Below are 21,051 nucleotides of genomic sequence, written 5' to 3' on the forward strand. Positions count from 1 at the left end.
AGACAGAGTCTCACTCTGACCTTCAGAGAGCTGCCTCGGTGGGAGTAGATCTTTTATGTTATCTTTGAAAGCCTAAGAAACCTGTGACTCGTCCTTTTCCAGTCTGTACACCCTTGCATGCTCAGCAAAAACTTGTTCCTTGAGGGCCAGCTGTCCTTGGCACAGAATTCAGGAATCTCCCGAGGATGGCTCTGCACTTCACAGGAGCTGAGCTTCACCTGGATACCTGTCACCTCACTGCTAGATTTCTTCTTGCCTTTTATCCCATTAAAACAGTTTTTAAAATTGTAGTAAAAAGCATATGATAGAAAATTTACCATCTTAACCATTTTTTTTTTTGCATTTGATTTTAGATTCCTTTTGTCCACTTAGCTCCTTTCCCAAGCCATCTCAAGTACTCAATCAGTAATGAGATCATAAACTGAATTGTTTTCCTTTTTTTTTTTTTTTTTTGAGTAGTGAGTCCTGCCGGAATGACCAGTTCCCTTTGTATTTAGGCTTATGAGGCTGGACTGTATTGATATGATAAAGATCTCTTCCCCTCCCCACCCCAAATCTTTCTTTTCTTTCATCTTTTTCTCCTGGGATTCTCAGTGTTATGTTTGGGAGCATTGGACTAGGAAAAGACACTGGAAAAAACAGAAGGGGAAATACGCAGCTGAATGTTACAGTCTCTTTAACTACCAGGCTGGGCCAGGAAGTCTGAGCATAGAATGGATAACCGGCATACTGAAGGGAAACCATGCCACCTGGGCAACTGTCTGTGCCCTTTAGCACATGCTGGGCCTCTTGTTAAGAGAAAAGGTTCCTCACAAATGGTGCTATTTCTAAGCCATCATACAAAGATGATTGTAACTCTCTTCCTAGAAAGCCTGCTTGTCCCTCCCAGGCTCTCCTTAAGTTATTTCTTTGTTCCAGACCAAGGGAGGTGCTGTTCCTTGAAACTAACACCCACATTGTTACCAATTATCACCAACCTTAGCTTTGTTATGAAATTGTAAGTATTTTTTTGCAACACCAGACCTGAAAGAATGAGATATAACTTCTATACCCAAAGAGATGTTTTCTTAAAAAGTGATCACTTTGGGGGGCTGTACTTTTGTTTGTTGGTGCTCAAAAACAGCTTTGCAACTTCCATTTTGGGGATGCCTTCAGCACCTGTGACACATCCTTTCTAATGGCATCCATCACAATAAAACTTCCTCCTATACAGGTAGTTTGGTTTCTGCAAGTGGCCAAAGGTTATTTGGTGCTCAGTCTGGTGGCTAGATTAGATGATCATACAGAACAGCACAATTTTTAGTTACAATCAAAGGTGTATCTTTGAATGATCCTGATTTAGTATGCTCACAACACGTTGGCACAGCTCCCCAAGTTTAAAGTCTGTATATGTCCTGTTTGCCACTCTGTCTCGAAGGCCTAGCACAATAGGAACTAACAGAGAGTGGGAACTCAGTAAATATTTGTTGAGCAAATCCATGTATTCAAACTGGGTAAGTCTCTTTGTAGGAAGCATGCATTGGAAGGGTAATATGCTTGTTTCTCTTTCTTTTACAGTTGTCAAATTTAAAAGTTTTGAATCACTCCCCAATGTCTGATGCCTCTGTCAATTTTGACTACAAATCTCCATCCCCATTTGACTGCAGCACTGATCAAGAAGAGAAAATTGAAGATGTTGCTAGTCACTGTCTGCCCCAGAAGGACCTATACACTGCTGAAGAGGAAGCTGCTACCCTTTTTCCTAGGAAAATGACATCCCATAATGGGATGGAGGACAGTGGAGGAGGAGGTACTGGAGTGAAGAAGAAACGGAAGAAAAAGGAGCCAGGAGACCAAGAGGGTGCAGCAAAGGGAAGCAAGGACAGAGAGCCCAAGCCAAAGAGGAAACGCGAACCGAAAGAGCCAAAGGAACCCAGGAAGGCCAAGGAGCCGAAGAAGGCCAAGGAGCACAAGGAGCCGAAGCAAAAGGATGGGGTAAAGAAGGCGCGGAAGCCCCGGGAGGCCTCAGGCACCAAGGAGGCCAAAGAGAAGAGGAGCTGCACTGACTCTGCAGCCAGGACGAAGTCCAGGAAGGCCAGGTACATTCCTTTCTTCCTTCTCTGAGCATTTGCCTGTGCCAGTGCAGAATGATTTGCCTTTGGCATTGGCCCAAGCCCCTGGACACAACTTGCTGCACTCCTGTGGGCCTAAGCTTCATATCCCACCTATATAGGATAGGGAGCAGGGATAACCCCTTGGTGCTAATGCAAGGGACTGTCCTTGAAGGTTGCTGTTTTCTCATTGCATTTCTGAAGTCGCGGCATTTCAAAAAAGACATTTGTGTTTTTAGGATACTCCCAAGAATTCCTCACCCGCTTCAGACCCCAACCATTCTTTTTGGTCTTCGTACTTAGCATTCTTTAGTTGCTAGCTGGTATCCTGCCAGATGTGTAGATGTGCCCCCTATATCCCATGTTTATGTGTTCTTTGTGTCCATATTAGCTTTCAGCCAAAAATGAACCACCTTTCTTACCTCCTAATGAGAGAAAGATAAACTTAATTAATAGTGGCCATGCAGTTTCTTGCCATTCCTTTTGGACAAAAAAGAATTAAAATGTTAACATGCACAGGGTGTAAGGGAAGTGACATCCCAGGTGTGATACAGAGGGCAGTGATTTTTGGAACAGTAGTGGTGTAGAGTGGCAGAGGAGCTGCTGTAAGGAGGATGCACAGTGACGGGAATCAGTCGTGCAGGAAGCCTAAGAGAGCCATCGGTATCCACAGAGTTCCAGATAGTTGAGGACTGACTAGCTTCCCCTAGGTTGCAAACCCTGAGTGCAGGACCATTCCTGATCTATTTATCTAGTTCAGTGTCTAGCACAGTGCCTGACACATTGACAAGTGCTTAGGAAATGCTGAGTAAATGAGACCAGAGCCGACCATAATGACTTACGGCGAGACCAGAGTGCATAGGTACAGAATCACTGTATAGATCCTATCAAGATAGCAAATGCATTCCTTGTGCAGGGAGCTCAATATCTGTCATCATATACAAATATATTTCTCATTTTGTTTCTAAATTCCTTGTGCAGAAGTTTATATTTAGAATTTTGAGGAAACACCAAATATATGACTCCTATCTTAAGGAATTTACATGTCTAAAATCTAAGTACAGAGGAAGGTTAATTACATTTATCTATGTATCTATTATTCTAGACCAAGAGCACTCATAAAAAACACAGAGACTGATGTGGATACTAACAAAACATAAAGTAATGAGGCTATCACACCTGTGTTGGTCAGGCGTGAAGGAGGTAATTTGAAGAATGCATTTTAAGTGGTGTATGTTGCAACCTGGAGTTTACTATATGGTTCACTTCTTTTTCAGAAGGACAGTTTGTTGGGACCAGATGGATGGTTTCTTAATCCAAATTAAAAATTTGCCTCATAATATTCACTCCCTTCTGTCTGGCAGAGGATTTCATCGTTCTTCTACCAAAGAAACTTGGGTGGGATCCCAGGAATGTAGATTACAGAAAATGCCTGTAAAATACCTTTTACAGAAGGTCAAGAGAGAGGTAGACAAAACTCAGGATTCTGCCTAACTAAAACCCTACAGGACTTGTTTCTTAGTGAACCTAGTGAGCATACTCTAATCTCCAGTGTGTGGATGGAGTAGCAGAGTGACTGTTCGTCCTCTGCAAATAATTTTCATCTCCATCTCCAGATTACTTTGGAGGAGCTGAAGTGGTACTTTGGGGTAATAGCGTATATAAAGAAGGAGGATCGGACATGAGCTAGTGTGGTGACTTTTTATTATTATTATTACAGAGAATAATAAGGAATAAAGATTGTATGTGAGAATTTAGGGTAATTAGAGGAGGGTTTTATAGCCCTAATAAGGAGTCTTGGTTTGTATCTAGAAGACATTAGAAAGCCATAGGTGTCTGAGCCCACTTAGCCACTGGTTTCTGATGTTTACAATTTTATCAACTCTTCATTTTTTAAGGAATTCATGTTTACATTGTATGAGGTCTGAAACAAAGTGATGAGTATGCAAACATTGTCATAAATTCCATTTTGGGGGAATAAGGAGGCATTTAACTAAGTGTTGGATGCCAAATGTATAGGCAAAATCAGGATTCTGACTAGTGAAAATGTACAGGCTTTCTTATATAAATGTAGCAATACTAACACGATTTGATCTAATTAGGCTGTATGAAATATAAGTGACTTGGAGAAGTGCTTGGTAGTGTTTTCAAAGGCTGCTAACTTAGAAGACAGCAGAACCTTTTGAGGTTTAGAAGTCCAAGAGACATCCTGTTAGAGGAGGTTGACAGAAATGATCATCTCTTTAAAAATGTGGACAAGTTACATGAGCTTTCTCTCTCTCTCTTTTGGAGCTATATTGTATCGATCTGTAACATAATAGAAGTCTTCTGTGCACTCCAGGGTTCTGGACTGGTTAGCCTTTGATTGCTTCTCTTTTATATCTTTATAAAATTGTTTTGGTTCCTTTAATTAGTGATCCTACAGGTAGGCAGAAGCAGTTTTAGATATGAAGCATGTTAACTGATTTAAAAATACATATATATACACACACACACACATATATATAAGCATATGTTAGTAATTAAGCCTTAGTTTTTTGTTCTCTTTGATTTACTCTTGCAGATTGGCTCAAGTACATGTTTTGATTTAAGCAGATATCGATTAGACCCTGGATAATAATTGATGGTTATAAATGATTCACTTAATGCTTGGATTACTGTAGGAGCTCCACAACTGATTTACGGGCTTCTGGCCTTTTCCTCCTTCAGTCCATCTTGCCAGCTGCCACCTGGCTAGTCTTTCTGAAGCACTGCTGTTGGCCCCTTTATTTATGTTGGCAACAGTGGTGGTGGTGGTGGTGGTGATAAATCAAATCGCCTTTTCTCCCTTTTCAATTCTAAATCAGTTGATAAATAGTCAATAGAAATGGGCATTCATTTATCAGCTCTGTTATTGGTAAATTGGATTGAAGAACATTGGTTAGCTTGTGGCCACCATCAGACTTGTTCCTCCCTCAGTTAAGTTTATCTGCCAGCACTGCAGGCACTCGAAAGCAGAGGTGGTGGTGCTGGGCCATGTGTGCTCCATTCCTTCTTCCAGTCTTGCTATTGGAGTATTTCCCCAGTCAGGGAAGTGAGATAAATTTGAAGAAGGGTGGAAAATATATTTCCAGTATTTTTCAGTCCTTGGGAATAAAATATGCTTTTCCTCATGAAAACATGGAGACAGGGAAATGGGATTCCCTCAACAATTTATAACCGCTTAGAATCTTCTGATTGTTCCTGTTGCCCCCTGATTGCTCCTGTTGCCTCCAGGACAAAATCCAGACTCCTTCCTCTGTTATTCAGACCCTCTGGGGTCTGATGTCTCCCTCCCTTTCCATCTCTAGCACTGTACCTCGCCAACTCAATCTCATTAGCTCTTAAAGGTCCTTGACCCACTTCTCCTTTGGATTGCTCTGGGTATTTCCCCAGCTCTTATCCTCTCGGTATCCCAAGTCCTTTCCATTCTTCGGGTCTGAGTGCAAGTCTAAGTTCAGATATATATCAGAGTTCAGCTGTATATCAGTACAGATATATATATCAGAGTTTCCCCAAAACAGTGTACCCGTGTGTCCCCTCTGAACTTCCATAGCATTTGGAGCCTCACTTTTCATTATAAATCATAACCGTAGACCTGGGAAGGCTAAAAGATGCTTACTTAGTTCAGCCCTGTTGTAGGGCTGCAGCCAGGGAAACGGAGACCCACAGGGAAGTGACTTGTCTAAGGTCATTCACAGATGTGTGTTATAAACTCAGGCCCTCTTCCCAGTCTTGTATGTTTGCCTCTAAAACAGGCTACCTTCCCCATCATTAATTATGGTTTTCAGGTGTGTATGACTTGTTTTCCTCAACAAAAGTTAAGTGTCTGAGGTCAGGATCAACTTGCCTTGTGCCTTTTTATGTTCCTGGGGCTGGTCACCAGAGAGGTTTGTCAGGTTCACGCATGATACATATCTCTCTATATATAGATATATATATATAGAGAGAGAGAGATAGAGATATATATCTATATGTATAGATACAAATGTATTCCAAGAATGAATGGTTAGAGCTCTTCTCCTTGAAAATAAGACCTGTATAAGGTATCTTATAACTTATACCTGTATAAGGTATCTTATATCTTATAACTCCCATTGTTATATAACAGTAGGTAATATATCCATTTTATAATTGAATGAAAGTTCAAAAAGTTAAGTAACTTGTCCAAGGCACAAAACTAGTGAGCACCATCCTTGGGATTTGACTCCACGTTCACCTGATTGTAAAACCGACTTTTCTCCCCTCAGCTGTGTGTCTTTATGTTTTGCTAAGGAAGATCAGAAATGGACGTGGGGAGATTTCAGTGTCAGATAAATTTGTTTTTATTTGTAGGAAATGGTTGCTCTTCTATAGAATTTCAGTTTGCATACTTCATGGTATCCTTTCAAGGACTAAATGTCTTCAACTTTTTCCTTTGCTGTTTATGTTTGCATTTGAGAGGCAACAGATTATTGAACATGTCTGTTCTAAACAGGTGATAGGTAGTCTAGCAAATTTTCCTTTTCAAGGATGATATTAATAGTGATCAGTATTCATTTATTGCTTGAGAGATAAAAGCCTAAAATTCTTAAATAGGAGAAGTTTCAATTGAAACTAGTGTCTCTTCCCTCCAGATTATTATTATTATTATTATTATTTCTAGAGATGAGGTCTCCCAAATAGCTGGGATTACAGATATATATAACTAAACCTGGCTTCTCTAAAGTGTTTTTGAGTATGAGTTTAGTTCATTCCTTTATTGTGTAAAACTTAAGCAAGAAAGAAAGCTCCTTCAGGAAGCCAAGTTAGGCTCTGTCATTTTCCTGACTCTGAAATTAAAATTTCATTTGGTATAGTTTATATGCTTATACTATTTTTAAAATTATAGTGCCTTATTCCACAGAGGATTGGAGCCACTTGCCTAAGAAGACATACACAGATGTACATGTGTGTGTGTATATATACAAACATATACACATACCTATGCATACATACCTGTACATGGCCAGTATAGCTGGAGGAGGGGATCAGAGAGGCAGGGGTCAGATCATGTAGGGTCATGAAATGTTAGTAAGGGCTTTGGGAATATATTGTTCCCAAAATTGTTCATTACATTGCATATAATGTTTCGGTCTTAGAAAAGCAACATGACAGTTTCTCAGAGAAGCTAAGTTTTTACCATTTGAGAAAGAAATTTCATATTAGGGAACTGTTATAGTTCATTTTATGTTCCTATAACAGAATACACAGACTGGATAATGTATAGTGAGCAGAAATTTATTTGGCTCACCATTCTGGAGACTGGGAAGTCCAACAGTATGGCGCTAGAATCTGGGGAGGACCTGTGTGCTGCTCCTTATCCTGTGGCCAAAGGCAGAGGAGCAAAAGAGGATGAAATGTTACTCTAAAGAGAACGAGAGAGGGCTACTGTTGAGATAATCCACTCCTGTGATAAGAGTGTTCATCCATTCATGAGGCCAGAGCCACCTGACCTGATCTCCTTTTATTTGACCCCAACTGCCAACACCACTGCATTGGAGATGAGGTTTCCAACACAGGAATTTTGGGGGACAAATTCAGATTATAGCAAGAACTGTTATGCAGTGGATTCTGTGCTCAACAACAGTTTTTGCATCTAATGCTTCTAAATGCCTGTGAATATCATGTTTTGGGGGGACGTAGTCTCGCTCTCTTGCCCAGGCTGGAGTGCAGTGGTGCCATCTCGGCTCACTGCAATCTCTGCCTCCCAGGTTCAAGCGATTCTCCTGCTTCAGCCTCCCGAGTAGCTGGGATTGCAGGTGTGTACCACCACACCCAGCTTATTTTTTGTAGTTTTAGTAGAGATGGGAGTTTGCTGTGTTGGCCAGGCTGATCTCGAACTCCTGTCCTCAAGTGATTCGCTTGCCTGGCCTTTTAAAGTGCTGGGATTACAGGCATGAGCCATGGTACCCAGCCTGAGTGTTGCTTTTAAAAGCTAAGGTCTTGAGTTTTGGTGTTCATGTTGTCGGTGAGGGCAGCGTATAAGCTTTGGAATTTCCACACATATCAGAATGGTTCATATTCTTTCTTGCAAGTCAAGAAATCAGTGTGCTGGCCCAAGTGGAGGTCTATCTACGTGGATCTCTGGTCCTCAGACTTTGCTGTGCCTAGGGAACTACCTGGAGAGCTTGTTAGAAAAGTGGATTCCCCAGAGAGAATGATTTATTAGGTCGGGGGTGGAACCCAGGAATCTGCAGTTCAGAATTCTCCCAGGTAATTAGAGTGTGGCTGAGTCTTAGATTATCCTTTGAGAAACATGTTTCCCAGGTGAAAGATCACAGGAAAAAGGAGCCTGTGTAAGTTTTTATATGTAACATCTGCTAGGAATGAAAAAGCAAAAAGAGGAAAAGAAGTGGTTGGTGTGATCAGCCCCAGTTTCAGTTTTTCATCCCCATTTGTTGGTTTGTCAACCCAGAGCAGATTTTTCTCCCAAATCCAGCATTTTACCTTTTTTTGCTTTCATCTGTGATGACTGCTTCTGGGAAGTGTTCAACCCCAGGCCTTCTGATTATATAACCATCTGAGCTGCGTGGTTGCCGCTGAGTCAGCCGATAACTGTGTGGTGCAGGAAGAGTAGTAAAACAGCTAGCTTTCCTCCTCACAGGGGCTGGTGGCTCTTTCTCATTTATTTGAAGGTCAATCAGCTGTATCTGTTTAGAGAGATCTTTATTGAGGCTAATTTCAGGTTCAAGAGATTACATTACTGGGGTTCTTTCTGTTGGGAGACCTGTTTTTACATTGTGACCATTTATTAGACCAAAGAAGACATAAAGGTGTGTATGAGCCCTCAGTAGAGACCCTGAGCTTGGAACCCGTTGGACTTTGTGTTAACCAGGGGAGAAATCTAAATGGTAATGTCAGAGACCCACCTTGGAAGCTTTGTACTAAGTCTTTATTTCTGTTTTTTTGTTTGTTTGTTTGTTTGTTTTTGGTTTTGTTTTTTTTTTTTTTTTTTTGGAGCATCAGAAGTGCTTACTTTGTGGCCTGGTGCATAGTAGACCTTTACCAAATCTGTAAGGGAACAGTTGCTAAATAATAATGCTTGATACATGCCTACTCATTTATCCAGTATATTTTTAGTGCCTCTTCTGTGTCTTGCTTTGTTTATGAGTTTTTTTTTTTTTATAGGGAATGCAATAGTGAAGGAAGCAAGGTGTCAGAAGTATCTGTGAGCCCAGTCATTGAGGTACTTTTATGAGTTTGAGGTGCTTTTCACAAGAAGCAGCCTTGACAAGTGTTCAAGAAACAAGCAAAAATATAAACAAATGAAAAACCTGGTATAACTGCTTACAGAGTAGCTGAAAGGATTTAGAAGATAAGGAGTATGTCATTTCTGGTCTGAGGAGTCCCTTGGAAGAGATGAGTATTGAGCCAGTTATTAAAGAAATTTGTAGATGAGAAAAGACTTAAAGCAAAAAGACCAAAAGACATTTAAACAAATGTTCTTTTTAGGGGCTTCCAGATTTTAAGATGGTACATGCAGCCTGCTTTCATTTTCACTTCTCCAAATCTTACGGAAATGATAGGAAGAACAGAGGGGACGAAATTTTTCAAAGATGAGAGCTATTACTGAATTTCTGGACAAAGAAGTCCACTGGTATCATACTGGTGGATAAATGGTATGGAGGGAGTCCCATCTTAGAGCTCATGCAGGCACTATGTTTGCAGCAGAGATAGAAGTGCTTTCTCCTTGCAATGGAGCAGGCAGCTCTGGAGGAGCGATTGGAGGCAGGCCAGAAGTGGAGGTGGCTGATTAAGGGACTGTCTGCAGAGCGGCTGTGTGGTTTGTCAGCTCTAGGATGAACTCAGGCAATTACTCTACGGATATTAGGCAGTTTGCCCTGGGGAAGGGGCTAGGGCTCCATATAAGGAATGACACCCACAAGAAAGGGGCACAGAGCACTAACTTCTCTGCCCTTCCCTGCCCATACCCTAAAAAGTGGAGGGAGGGACAGCCACTTGACATGTGTGCAGAGTCCTAGGCCAGGCTTCATATTCAGGGGCGAGGCTTGTAGAGAAAGCAGTTTACTCAGAAGCAGAGGAGAGCCTCACCAGGCACCTGTATTACCAGCCTACTTGATTTTCAATAGGAACAGTCTACTGAAGAGCACAAGGCCATAGAGGAAAACGAGCAGCATAAAGCAGGAAAAGGAAGAATGAAAGAACAACTGTCATAAGAAGAAACAATTAAAGGAAAAGAATGAACATATTTTAAATTAGCTCCTCAAATTGAGGATATTTTGTCTGCAACACAAGAATGGGTCATGACAGGGGAGCAATCAGAAAAACAAAGAATTAATGAAAATTTAAAATGTGGTTGCCTCCACTAAAAGAGTTCAAAGAAAATACTGAGTAGGGACAGAATAGGGGAGGTATATAAGATCTGAATTCATCAACTTTCCTATCAGGATGTCAGTAGCCATTGCTTAATGTTGATAAATAATGAACTAGAAGCATGAACGCATCAGAGGCGTCAGTCAAAAGCGATCCTTTCTGGGGATTTGGTGCACTAAGGATGGGTTATACTTTTTATTTGAAACTCTTCTATACTTTCTGAATTTTTATTTTCAATTGCTTTTATTACTTTTAATAGAATTACTTGGTAAAACTCTGCTTTTTCATCTTAAGAGGAAGTAATCTTTTTGTTTCCATTTTACTAGGATATTGTCCTCTGTAATCTCTGTTTTGAAGGTGTTGATACGGTTAAAGGGACTGACAGGGCAGATTTAGTTCACAGTTTATCTACAGCAGATTATATCTGTACCAAAATAATTAGGGTTTTTTAGTATTTTTTCTTTTAACTAGTATCTTTTAAAAATAGATACCAACTCAGTTCTCTGTGTAGGCTCAATTAATACGGGCATTATGGAAAAGCTGAATCAAGTGTGCAAATGAGCTTTTTCAAGGTAATATCCATGTTTTCAGTATTGTACTCCTGGAAAGAGGATCAAAGCCTATAGGAAGGTCAGTGCTGGAAGCTTCTCTGAAGCGTTGTTGCTGGAGTGGAGTAGTGGTTCCTGGACTGGACTCCTGAGACTCTGCTTGTCTTTGGAGGTAGTTATTGGGATCATGAGCTATTTTCAGTGGCTGTAGTAGTAACTCATTCGTGCTGTAAGGCTCTGATGGATATTTAATAAGGTTTTAATTTTAAAATGAGAAGATGAATCATTTTGAATTAATGCATCTTAGTAGATAAGAGCTTTCAATACCTGGAATCCACGGGGACAGAGCCATAAAAGATTCATAGGAGTACAGTGTCATGACATGTACCCAGGTCTTTTCCTCGTACTCAGATTCAGCACTCACTTCCTAACTCTTAGTTCTAGCAAAGAAACCTGGAGGTTAGAAACTAGAGATATGGTTGCAGAGAAAATTTGAGAAATCCCATCTACCTAGTGCTTTCATATTATAATGAAATTTCCTATTTGGAAAGCAAAAAAAAAAAAAAAAAAATTCTAAGACAAACTACAGAAAGTAAAGATGCACACAGTCTTCTTGGCTGATGAAGCCATGTGGAAGACAGGATAAAAGCTTTGATGGTTATGACTAATAGTTGTCCTGCATGTATGAAATAATTGATTGGGAGTTTCTTGCATGTCATAAATGCATAGTAGGTACTTTCTTTGAAGTGGAGATATGTTTGATTGTAAAATCAAGTTGGAATAAAAAAATAGTTACTTTGACTCTCAAAAATGTTATTTCTTCCTTTTTTTTCCTTCCAAGTTAGTCTAACGCTGAAAGCTATTAATTAAAAAGAGGATTATAGAATAAGATTGCTTTGATTCAAGCCCCTGTGCCATTAATTGGTGGGAGTATTAGGCGTTTGTATTATTCAGAACTCTCTTGGTTACAAGTAACATAAACCCAGTCAAATTAGCTTAAGTTGGAAAAAATGATAATGAGGTTCAGTAGCTTAAGGAATCAGAACCAGGAAGTTTAGTTGAGACCAAAGCTGTTTGTCTCCAGTGACCCCCTGAGCCTGTCTGGGTGCCACTCCATCCTTTGCAAATGCATTCCTCTCAAGGCTGGAATCATGGCTGCCCGTAGCTGTGGGTTTACAGCTTAACAGCTTCATGACGTAGGAAGAAAGATTCATTTTCCTACCCACTCCTGCCTCTCTCTCTCTCTTTCTCTCTCTCTATATATACACACACATATATATATATATTTTTTTTTTTTTTTTAAAAGGAAGGACTCCCAGATTAGTCTGGCTAGGTCATGTGTCCATCCTGGACCAGTCACCATGGTAAAAGGAATGGGGTACCATAGCCCACTCTGACCTTCTGCCAGAGCTCTTTTATGGTCTAGGAATCAGTATCGGTTGTCAGGAAAAAAGATGCCAAACACAGTATCCACTTCTGCAGTGGAATAGATGTATGTCAAGATAAATTATTTTTTAAAGTATGTGTGTGTGTGCGCGTGTGTGTATGCGTGTGTGTGTGTATATATATATTTATGTGTGTGTGTGCGCGCGCGTGCGTGTGCACACACGTTTCCTGAACCGGTTGCAAACAAGTTACATATGTCTGGCCTTTTTGTCCCTAATACATCAGTGTGTCTTTCCTAAGAGTAAGTCATTCTTCTATAACCATTGTCTAGTTAGTTATTCTTTTTGTTCCCTTATAACTACTAAGTAATCTGCAGGGAGACACTTTAAGATCATGCAAATATCCTGCTTCTCTTCACATCATTCTCCCTAGATTTAGCATCCCTTGATGATTCTGCACCATGCCCATCTTTTCTACATTGGTTACAAAGTGGTTTTTTTTGTTTGTCATTTTGCGTTTTTTTGAGACAGGGTCTTGCTCTGTCACCCAGGCTGGTGTGCAGTGGCACCATCATGACTCACTACAGCTTCGACCTTCTGGGCTCAATCAGTCCTCCCATCTTAGCCTCCCAGGTACCTGGCGTGCATCATCATGCCTGGCTGATTTTTTTTTTTTTTTTTCCAATTTTTTTGTAGAGATGGGGTTTTTTTTTTTTTTTTGAGACAGAGTCTTGCTCTGTCGCCCAGGCTGGAGTGCAGTGGCCGGATCTCAGCTCACTGCAAGCTCCGCCTCCCGGGTTTACGCCATTCTCCTGCCTCAGCCTCCCGAGTAGCTGGGGCTACAGGTGCCCGCCACCTCGCCCGGCTAGTTTTTTATATTTTTGTAGTAGAGATGGGGCTTCACCATGTTAACCAGGATGGTCTCGATCTCCTGACCTCGTGATCCGCCCGTCTCGGCCTCCCAAAGTGCTGGGATTACAGGCTTGAGCCACGGCGCCCGGCCGAGATGGGGTTTCAATATGTTGCCAGTCTGGTCTTGAACTCCTGGCCTCAAGCCATCCTCCCGCCCCAGCCTACCAAAGTGCTGATATTTCAGGCATGAGCCGCTGCACCCAGCCTCAAAATGATTTTCTAACTCTACCACTTCCTTTACAGTTACCATTTGTGTTTTGTAGTGAACAAGAGCTCCCCTTTATCCCTTATTCATTATTTATGTATGTCTCATTGGTATAGATTCCTATTATTTTCAATGACTTATAATTCTTTACTGTCCTCAATTACTTTGGTGTTCAGATGGTCTCAGTTTTGGGCAACAAAACTCTTCAAGCTGACTTATTTCTCATTTTGACTTGCCATGTTTGTTTTTCTAAACACTCTCTTACTTTCTGACATAGCAGGGTGTTTCGGACTCATCCTCTCTCTTCCCTGCTTTAGCCTTGGAATCAGCCATTTCTGTGAGGAGCTTTAGTATTAAACATCAAGATCTGAGTGTTAGGTGTACACATTGCTGATGGGGCATCTTTGCTCTTAGGCCCTTTCTGTTGTCAAAACTAGGGGGAAAATACATACAAACATGCACATATGAATATATGTACACATGTATATACATACATATATCTACACACATACATGTATATATACATACACACATGCGCATATACATGCTTGTGTTCATACATGTTATGGAACTCATGAGTTCAACTGATGATGCCTGCAGTTGAGATTCATCTCACAGTATCTCCCTTGCCTTATTTCGTATTTGCCAGTTCCCAACATCAACACATTTACTCATTTGCTTAGTCCTATACCACATCTGAAATAGTTCAGAGTCACTTCACCATGGTAGTTTTTTTCTTAACTACCAAGAAAAAAAAGTTCAGAATTGGTTTGCTCTTCTTTCTCCTTCTCCCAGAAGTTGAGAGTATGTAGTCAAATGCTGTGTTCATCAGTTAATGGAAGCGGTTTTATTCTTTATGAGGTGCAGTTACATTACTTGTTTTAAACATACATGGATTCACTTGTTTCAGCTTGTTTTCATCTTTTAGTTTTTTGTGTTTTAGTATGTAGAACTTTAACAGATTTCCTAAAGTCAGATCTGTGTACAAAGGTATACTCAGAGAAGTGTCACTCCCTCCTGTATCCCTGCTACCCCTTGTAGATAGATAGGCATTGTGGGTTTTTTTGTTTATCCTTCCTGTGTTTCTTTTTGTATTAGTAGATAGATGTGTACAGGTTTTTAAAATTTCCCTTTATTCTTACACAAAAGGTAGCATATTATACTCTTTTAACACTGCTTTTTTCACTTGATATATCTTTAGAAATCATTCCCTATCCGTTTGTAGAATTATTTCTTGTTTTTATAGCTGTCTAGTATTACATTGTATATATCCTAATTTATTCAGTCATTTATGTTTAGATAGGTAGTTTTCATTATTTTATAATTACCAAAAAATGTTGTAATAAATAACCTCATGAATATGTGTTTTTATATCGTGTGATATATCTTTAGATTACATTCCTGTAAGTACATTGCTGAGTCAAAGATTATATGCATATGCAGTTTTGTTAGATCCTATTTATCCTCTTTTTTTTTTTTTTTTGAGACAAGGTCTCACTCTGACACCCAGGCTGGAGTGCAGTGGCATGATGTCTGTTCACTGCAACCTCTGCCTTCCAGGCTCAAGCGATTCTCCCACCTCAACCTCTCAAGTAGCTGGGACCACAGGCCAATGCCACAATGCCTAGCTAATTTTTGTATTTTTTTGTAGAGACAGGGTTTCACCATATTGCCCAGGCTGGTCTCGAACTCCTGAGCTCAAGCGATCTGCCTGCCTGGGCCTCCCAAAGTGCTGTGATTACAGTCATGAGCCACCACACCTGGCCTATCCATTATTTTTGAAGAACCTGGAACTTCAAGGAGCAAACAAACATTCATGGGCCAAATCATCTGTAGGTATAGCAGTTTAGAGATTAAAATGTCTTCAACTGATAAAACTCTCAAGCGTAAGGTTTTTAAAACTTTTTCCAAAGAGCAGAAAGATACACCTTATCTAGTCTTCCTAGAGGATGAATTCAGATGATATTTTTCTTAATATCGTATTTGAAGATCCCATTTGTAAGCTTACAAGGAATCTTTTCTTCTTGATACTTGCCTTTATCAGAAGAGCTCCAGGAAGAATTTTTGGAACTTAAAATGGCTTCTCTTGCCAAAGGTAACCTCCAGAAAATCACTTTGAAGCGTTCCCGAGTAGAGTATCTTCTTATTTACCTGCAAATAAGGGAGCAGGTTTCAGCCAGTATTTTCCTATTTTACTGACAAATATTTGAGAAAGTATTCCCAGGCTACCTGAACCCCAGCTTATGGCTGGGAAAATCTAGTAGCGCCTCAGGCTTGTCTTGGAAAGTGCCTCACCATGTCTCCTCCCTCCTTTCAACATTTAATGTGTTGCTCAAAATGCACACAAGTCTCCTAGTAAAAGTGTCATATTTTGAGGAAGTTCTATTTGTTAGTTATGATTTGGACTTGGTTTAGCTTCGAGTATGATGTTCCACAGTGAGGCACATGATTCTAGCATGTGGGCACGTGCGCGCACACACACATAATAAATATTTAGAATGAAGATTAAACATTACAGACAAAGTGTTCTAATATAATGAAGTTACATTTAGTAAGTAGATGAAATTGATTTCAAATGCTGGGAAGAAAGATTTAAGATTTTACAGAAGATTCAAAGGCCACTGAGCATGTGACTATTAGGGTGACTTGGCATATTGTAAGCTTTCTTTAAATTTGTGTCAAAGAATTAAACCTTTTTCTAAGAGAGCTGTAAAAAACTATCAACATCTATGGATTTGTGAATTTTCTATATTTGGGTCATTGGAATGTTGCTGATTTTTTAAACCATTATTTTGAGATTCAAATAACATTAAAGGATATTTGAAGTTTTTACATTTACTAAAAGGGAGACTGGGATTTTAGAAAAAAAGAGGCAAAATACATGATTTGGTGTGAAAAAGTAATACCCTGTGACTCAGCTGACCTGAGCATAAGCCTCTGCCCTGCCGCTGACTTTGGGACATTTGCTGCTTTTAAATCTCAGTTTTCAGCCGGGTGTGGTGGCTCAAGCCTGTAATCCCAGCACTTTGGGAGGCCAAGTTGGGCGGATCACAAGGTCAGGAGATTGAGACCATCCTGGCTAACCCGGTGAAACCCCGTCTCTACTAAAAAATACAAAAAAAAAAACTAGCCGGGCGAGGTGGCGGGCGTCTGTAGTCCCAGCTACTCGTGAGGCTGAGTCAGGAGGATGGCGTGAACCCGGGAGGCAGAGCTTGCAGTGAGCCGAGATCCGGCCACTGCACTCCAGCCTGGGCGACAGAGCGAGACTCTGTCTCAAAAAAAAAAAAAATCTCAGTTTTCCTCATCTGGAATATAGGGATTGTTTGTCCTGGCTCCCTCTTGGGATTGGGATGAGACATGGAATTCACAAGTACTTTGTAGAATGTAATTTACTATGCAGTTTTCTTAATGAGGAGCCACAAAATTACTTCACAAGATAAAGACTCATGAAAATTTAGCATCTTTTAAAACTGTTTTACCTGAGTCTCCTCTTCTGAACTGGTAAGAAATAGAAGAACTTGTGCTTTTTCCCCTGCTTAAGGGTACAAGTCCCTTGTTAAAAATCTGTAATCCTTGAAAATGGCACGACCCCTTGAGTTTCAGTTGTTTAGGTTGGATCAAAATAGTTTTTTCGTTTGTTTGTTTTTTTTAACTTTTAAGTTCAGGGGTACAAGTGTAGTTTGTTACATAGGTAAACTTATGGTGGTTGGTTGTATAGATTATTTCATCCCCCAGGTATTAAGCCTAGTATCCATTAATTATTTTTCCTAATCCTCTACCTCCTCCCATCCTCCACCCTCCAAAAGGCCCTAGTGTGTGTCATTCCCCTGTGTGTGTCCATGTGTTCTCCTCATTTAGCTCCTACTTGTAAGTGAGAACATGCAGTATTTGTTTTTCTGTTCCTGTGTTTGTTTGCAAATAGCTTTCATCGTGAACTTTCCTGGTAGGTAGGCAAGCCAGTCTCCAGCCTGGGGAATAAAAGCTGGGCAGAGTTTGTGCTGACCTGGTTGGGGGCATGTGAAGGGTGAAGGGTATTCAAGAGGGAAGCAGACAGATTTAGCTATCAGCACTGGCTGGTTTGTGTCCTTGATCACCCCTCTGAACAAGGTCATCCAGTTTCCTTCTCTTCCCCATACTTTCTACTAAATCTCCTGATGGGAAGTACCAGTGTTGGCTCTTTCTTTGTCACCCACATTCTGTCACTTGCCAAGACTTCCTGGTTCTACTCCTGCTGGGCCTTTCAAAGCATTTCCACCCTTGAAAGGCTTCATTCCCTCTTTCCTGGACCTGCTTTCATGGCCCTTTTCACGCAGAATGAAGTCTAAACTTTCTGGCCTGGTGCACCCTTGATTTTTCCTTTGAGCTGCATCACATGGTGCTTCTGTTCACTTGCCCTGTTATCCAGGCACACAACTAACTATCTTTTACTAAATATATCCAAAACACTGTTCTATTCCCCCAAGAATGCTATGATAATCACAGATGAGCACAGATTCCACTTGGGCTCAAATCTTGTCTCTGCCATTTACTAACCCTGTTGCCCTGGAAATCTAACTTAACCTCACCATGCCTCAGATTCCTCATGATAAAATGAGAATAAGAATACCATCTGCTGGCCAGGTGCGGTGGCTCACGCCTGTAATCCCAGCACTTTGGGAGGCCGAGACGGGCGGATCACAAGGTCAGGAGATCGAGACCATCCTGACTAACACGGTGAAACCCCGTCTCTACTAAAAATACAAAAATTAGCCGGGCATGGTGGCTGGCGTCTGTAGTCCCAGCTACACGGGAGGCTGAGGCAGGAGAAAGGTGTGAACCCAGGAGGCGGAGCTTGTAGTGAGTGGAGATTGCGCCACTGCACTCCAGCATGGGTGACAGAGCAAGACTCCGTCTCAAAAAAAAAAAAAAAAATACCCCCCAAAAAAAAGCCAGGCGTGGTGATGGATGCCTGTAATCCCAGCTACTGGTGAAGCTGAGGCAAGAGAATTAAACATGGGAGGTAGAGGTTGCAGTGAGCAGAGATCGCACCACTGAACCGCATCCTGGGTGACAGTGCGAGACTCCGTCTTTAAAAAAAAAAAAAAAGAATACCATCTGCCTTACAGGGCTGTTGTGAAGAGCAAAGGCAATGTAAACGAATGTGCCGGCATGTAGTAATTATTATATAAAGTATTAGCTGCAATCATTAGTTATTGTTATTCCTACTACTGTCAGAATTGTGTTTTTATATGTACATATATATGTATCTCTGATCAAATGTATGTTCTCAAATCTCCCCAACCACAGTTAATCACAGCCATTCATTAATGCATCCATCTATCCGTTGCTTAAAAAACCATTTTAAAACTTGCTTAAATATTAATTGAATACTTACTATGTATAAGGCATAAGACCACTCACTCTGAGGAATACAAGCATAGTCAAGCACATACTGCCCTCTAGGAACTTCGAGTCTGGTAAGAGAGATCAGAGAAGTATAAAGTACTCACCTATCCAGCAAATATTTATTGAGCAACTGTAGAGGATCCAGGCACTGTATGTAGTTATGTGAATTCTGAGCCTGATATTGTAGTTAACAACTAATCCTGGTGAAAGATCATTTAAGCAAAGTATAGTTGAAGTGCTTTGGGAGTGTGAGAAAGAGATTTTACCACCTAGGAAGGCCAGGGAAGGCTTTTTGGAGAAAATGTTGCCATCTTAGCAGAGCCTTGCAGGGCGGATGGACTTGGCCCATCTCTGCCTCTCTGAGGAAGCATTCATGTACTGCCTTGGGCTGTGGTTGTAGGTGAACTGTAGGATTTTCATAATCATAAGCTCATCAAGGGCAGAGGCAGTGTTCTCTTCATTTTTGAGTGCCTAGTGTTCACTCCAGGTCCAGCATGTACTCAGTAGAGGATGGTGACAGATTAGGGAGATGTCTCTTCCTAAGAAACTTAAAGGGAGATTGTAATTTGAAGATTCTTGGTATCTGTGAAGCAGTTGAACTTCCTAGAGAAGACATTTGTATAAACTAAAAGTGAAGTTTTTGGAGATGTTCATATTATTTCTTACATATTAATTGTAGCTATAATAGTCACGATGGGGTGTAATAAAGTGAATTCTGCGTTGATCCATGTAGATATTTCTTCCCATGTTTCTGTTCATTTCTGGGAAGAAACTCTTGTAGATTCCCCATTAAAGCCTGCCCTGGCCCTAGAATTCCAGGATGTGATTTCATGATGTTGATCACATGAGAAATCTTAGTTTTAAAAACTGCCCAACAGTTTTAATTCTGAATTTCTCCTTGTAGCAAGGAGCAAGGACCAACCCCAGTGGAGAAAAAGAAGAAAGGAAAAAGGAAAAGTGAAACTACAGTGGAGAGTTTAGAGCTGGATCAGGGCCTGACGAACCCATCTCTGCGGAGTCCTGAGGAGTCCACTGAGTCTACAGACAGCCAGGTACAGCTGTGACCGGGAGGCCTGTGGAGATTACAGCTGCTGGATGGGATCTGGCTCACACTGATCCTGTTGCTCCTCTATGCCTATCTCTAGCACACTCCCTAGCCCGATCAGTATACTAATGATATCCCAGTTTTCTAGTGGTGTTTGCCTCATTCCTGAAAAGTAGCAGGATATTAGGCTGCAGAAGGAGTTGATGTGGAAAACAAAGTTGTGAGCCAAGCTTGTAAGGCCTCTTTTGCCATGCAGGTAATGCATTTAGTGCTCAGTGCCAGGCCAGCCTGTACAAGATGCTGGGAAAGTCAGAAATGTATCCATTATGCCAACAAGTAAGGAAAGTTTGGCCAAACATGGAAACATGGAGTTGCCCGTCTAAACCAGATTCCTAAAAATATGCCAAAGTGTGCCCGTGACAGTGTTAGGGATTTTCTGAGTTGAGAACCGCTCTTGAGCATGAAGGCTAATATTTGAAAGTGCTCTGTTTCCTCTGATATTCATAGCAATTTATCTGAGCCACGCTGCTGCAAGGCTCATTTAGAATAAGACTGACGTACTATACCTTCCAGGATCATCTGGACCTTCATGGGTTTCTCACTGCTCTTCCCTGTAGGAAAATGACAGCTAGTAATGTCATAGTATTAATAAGCAGCAGTGTCTGGTGTCAGAGCAGACTCCTCACTGCCTATAAACTGGGGCTGGTGGCTGTTAAGTGTCTAGATTGGCAGAGGAGCCAGGCACACTGAGTTGATGGAATTTGGCAGGGTATTAGGTGTTTGTAGAATGGTGATCTGTATGTGGTGTTGGGGAGAGGTTTTTATGTGGAATCCCTCATATAAAGTAAAACATCCTAGAGGCAACTTAGTGAAGAAGTGATAGGAACACAAGAGAGATGCTCAGGAGGTATCTTGTAGAAGAAAAGAGAGGTGGGATTTTGCTTTTGCTTTTGTTTTTTAAGATTTAAATATTTGAGAGTGAAATGGCTGGTAAATGGTTCCCTGAAGTGATTCTACTGTTGAGATATGATGAGTATGTAGAGATTAACTGTATGCTGTTCTGTTGGTGGAAAGCCACTGGGCTGTTTTGTTGTTGAATATTAAAAGG

The 21,051-nt window shown here is 40.9% G+C and overlaps 1 protein-coding gene across 1 annotated transcript in view; it reads left to right on the forward strand.

The window, feature by feature from the left end:
- The window catches only part of CHD6 (chromodomain helicase DNA binding protein 6), a 214,427-nt gene that overhangs the window by 77,953 nt on the left and 115,423 nt on the right, over positions 1-21,051 (forward strand). The window contains exons 3-4 of the mRNA XM_025399445.1: positions 1,558-2,078; positions 19,803-19,950. Of these exons, the coding sequence (XP_025255230.1) occupies positions 1,558-2,078; positions 19,803-19,950 (669 nt within the window). The remainder of the gene's footprint in view (positions 1-1,557; positions 2,079-19,802; positions 19,951-21,051) is intronic.

This window comes from Theropithecus gelada, chromosome 10 (genome assembly GCF_003255815.1).
Source record: "Theropithecus gelada isolate Dixy chromosome 10, Tgel_1.0, whole genome shotgun sequence".
NCBI classification, from domain to species: Eukaryota; Metazoa; Chordata; class Mammalia; order Primates; family Cercopithecidae; genus Theropithecus; species Theropithecus gelada.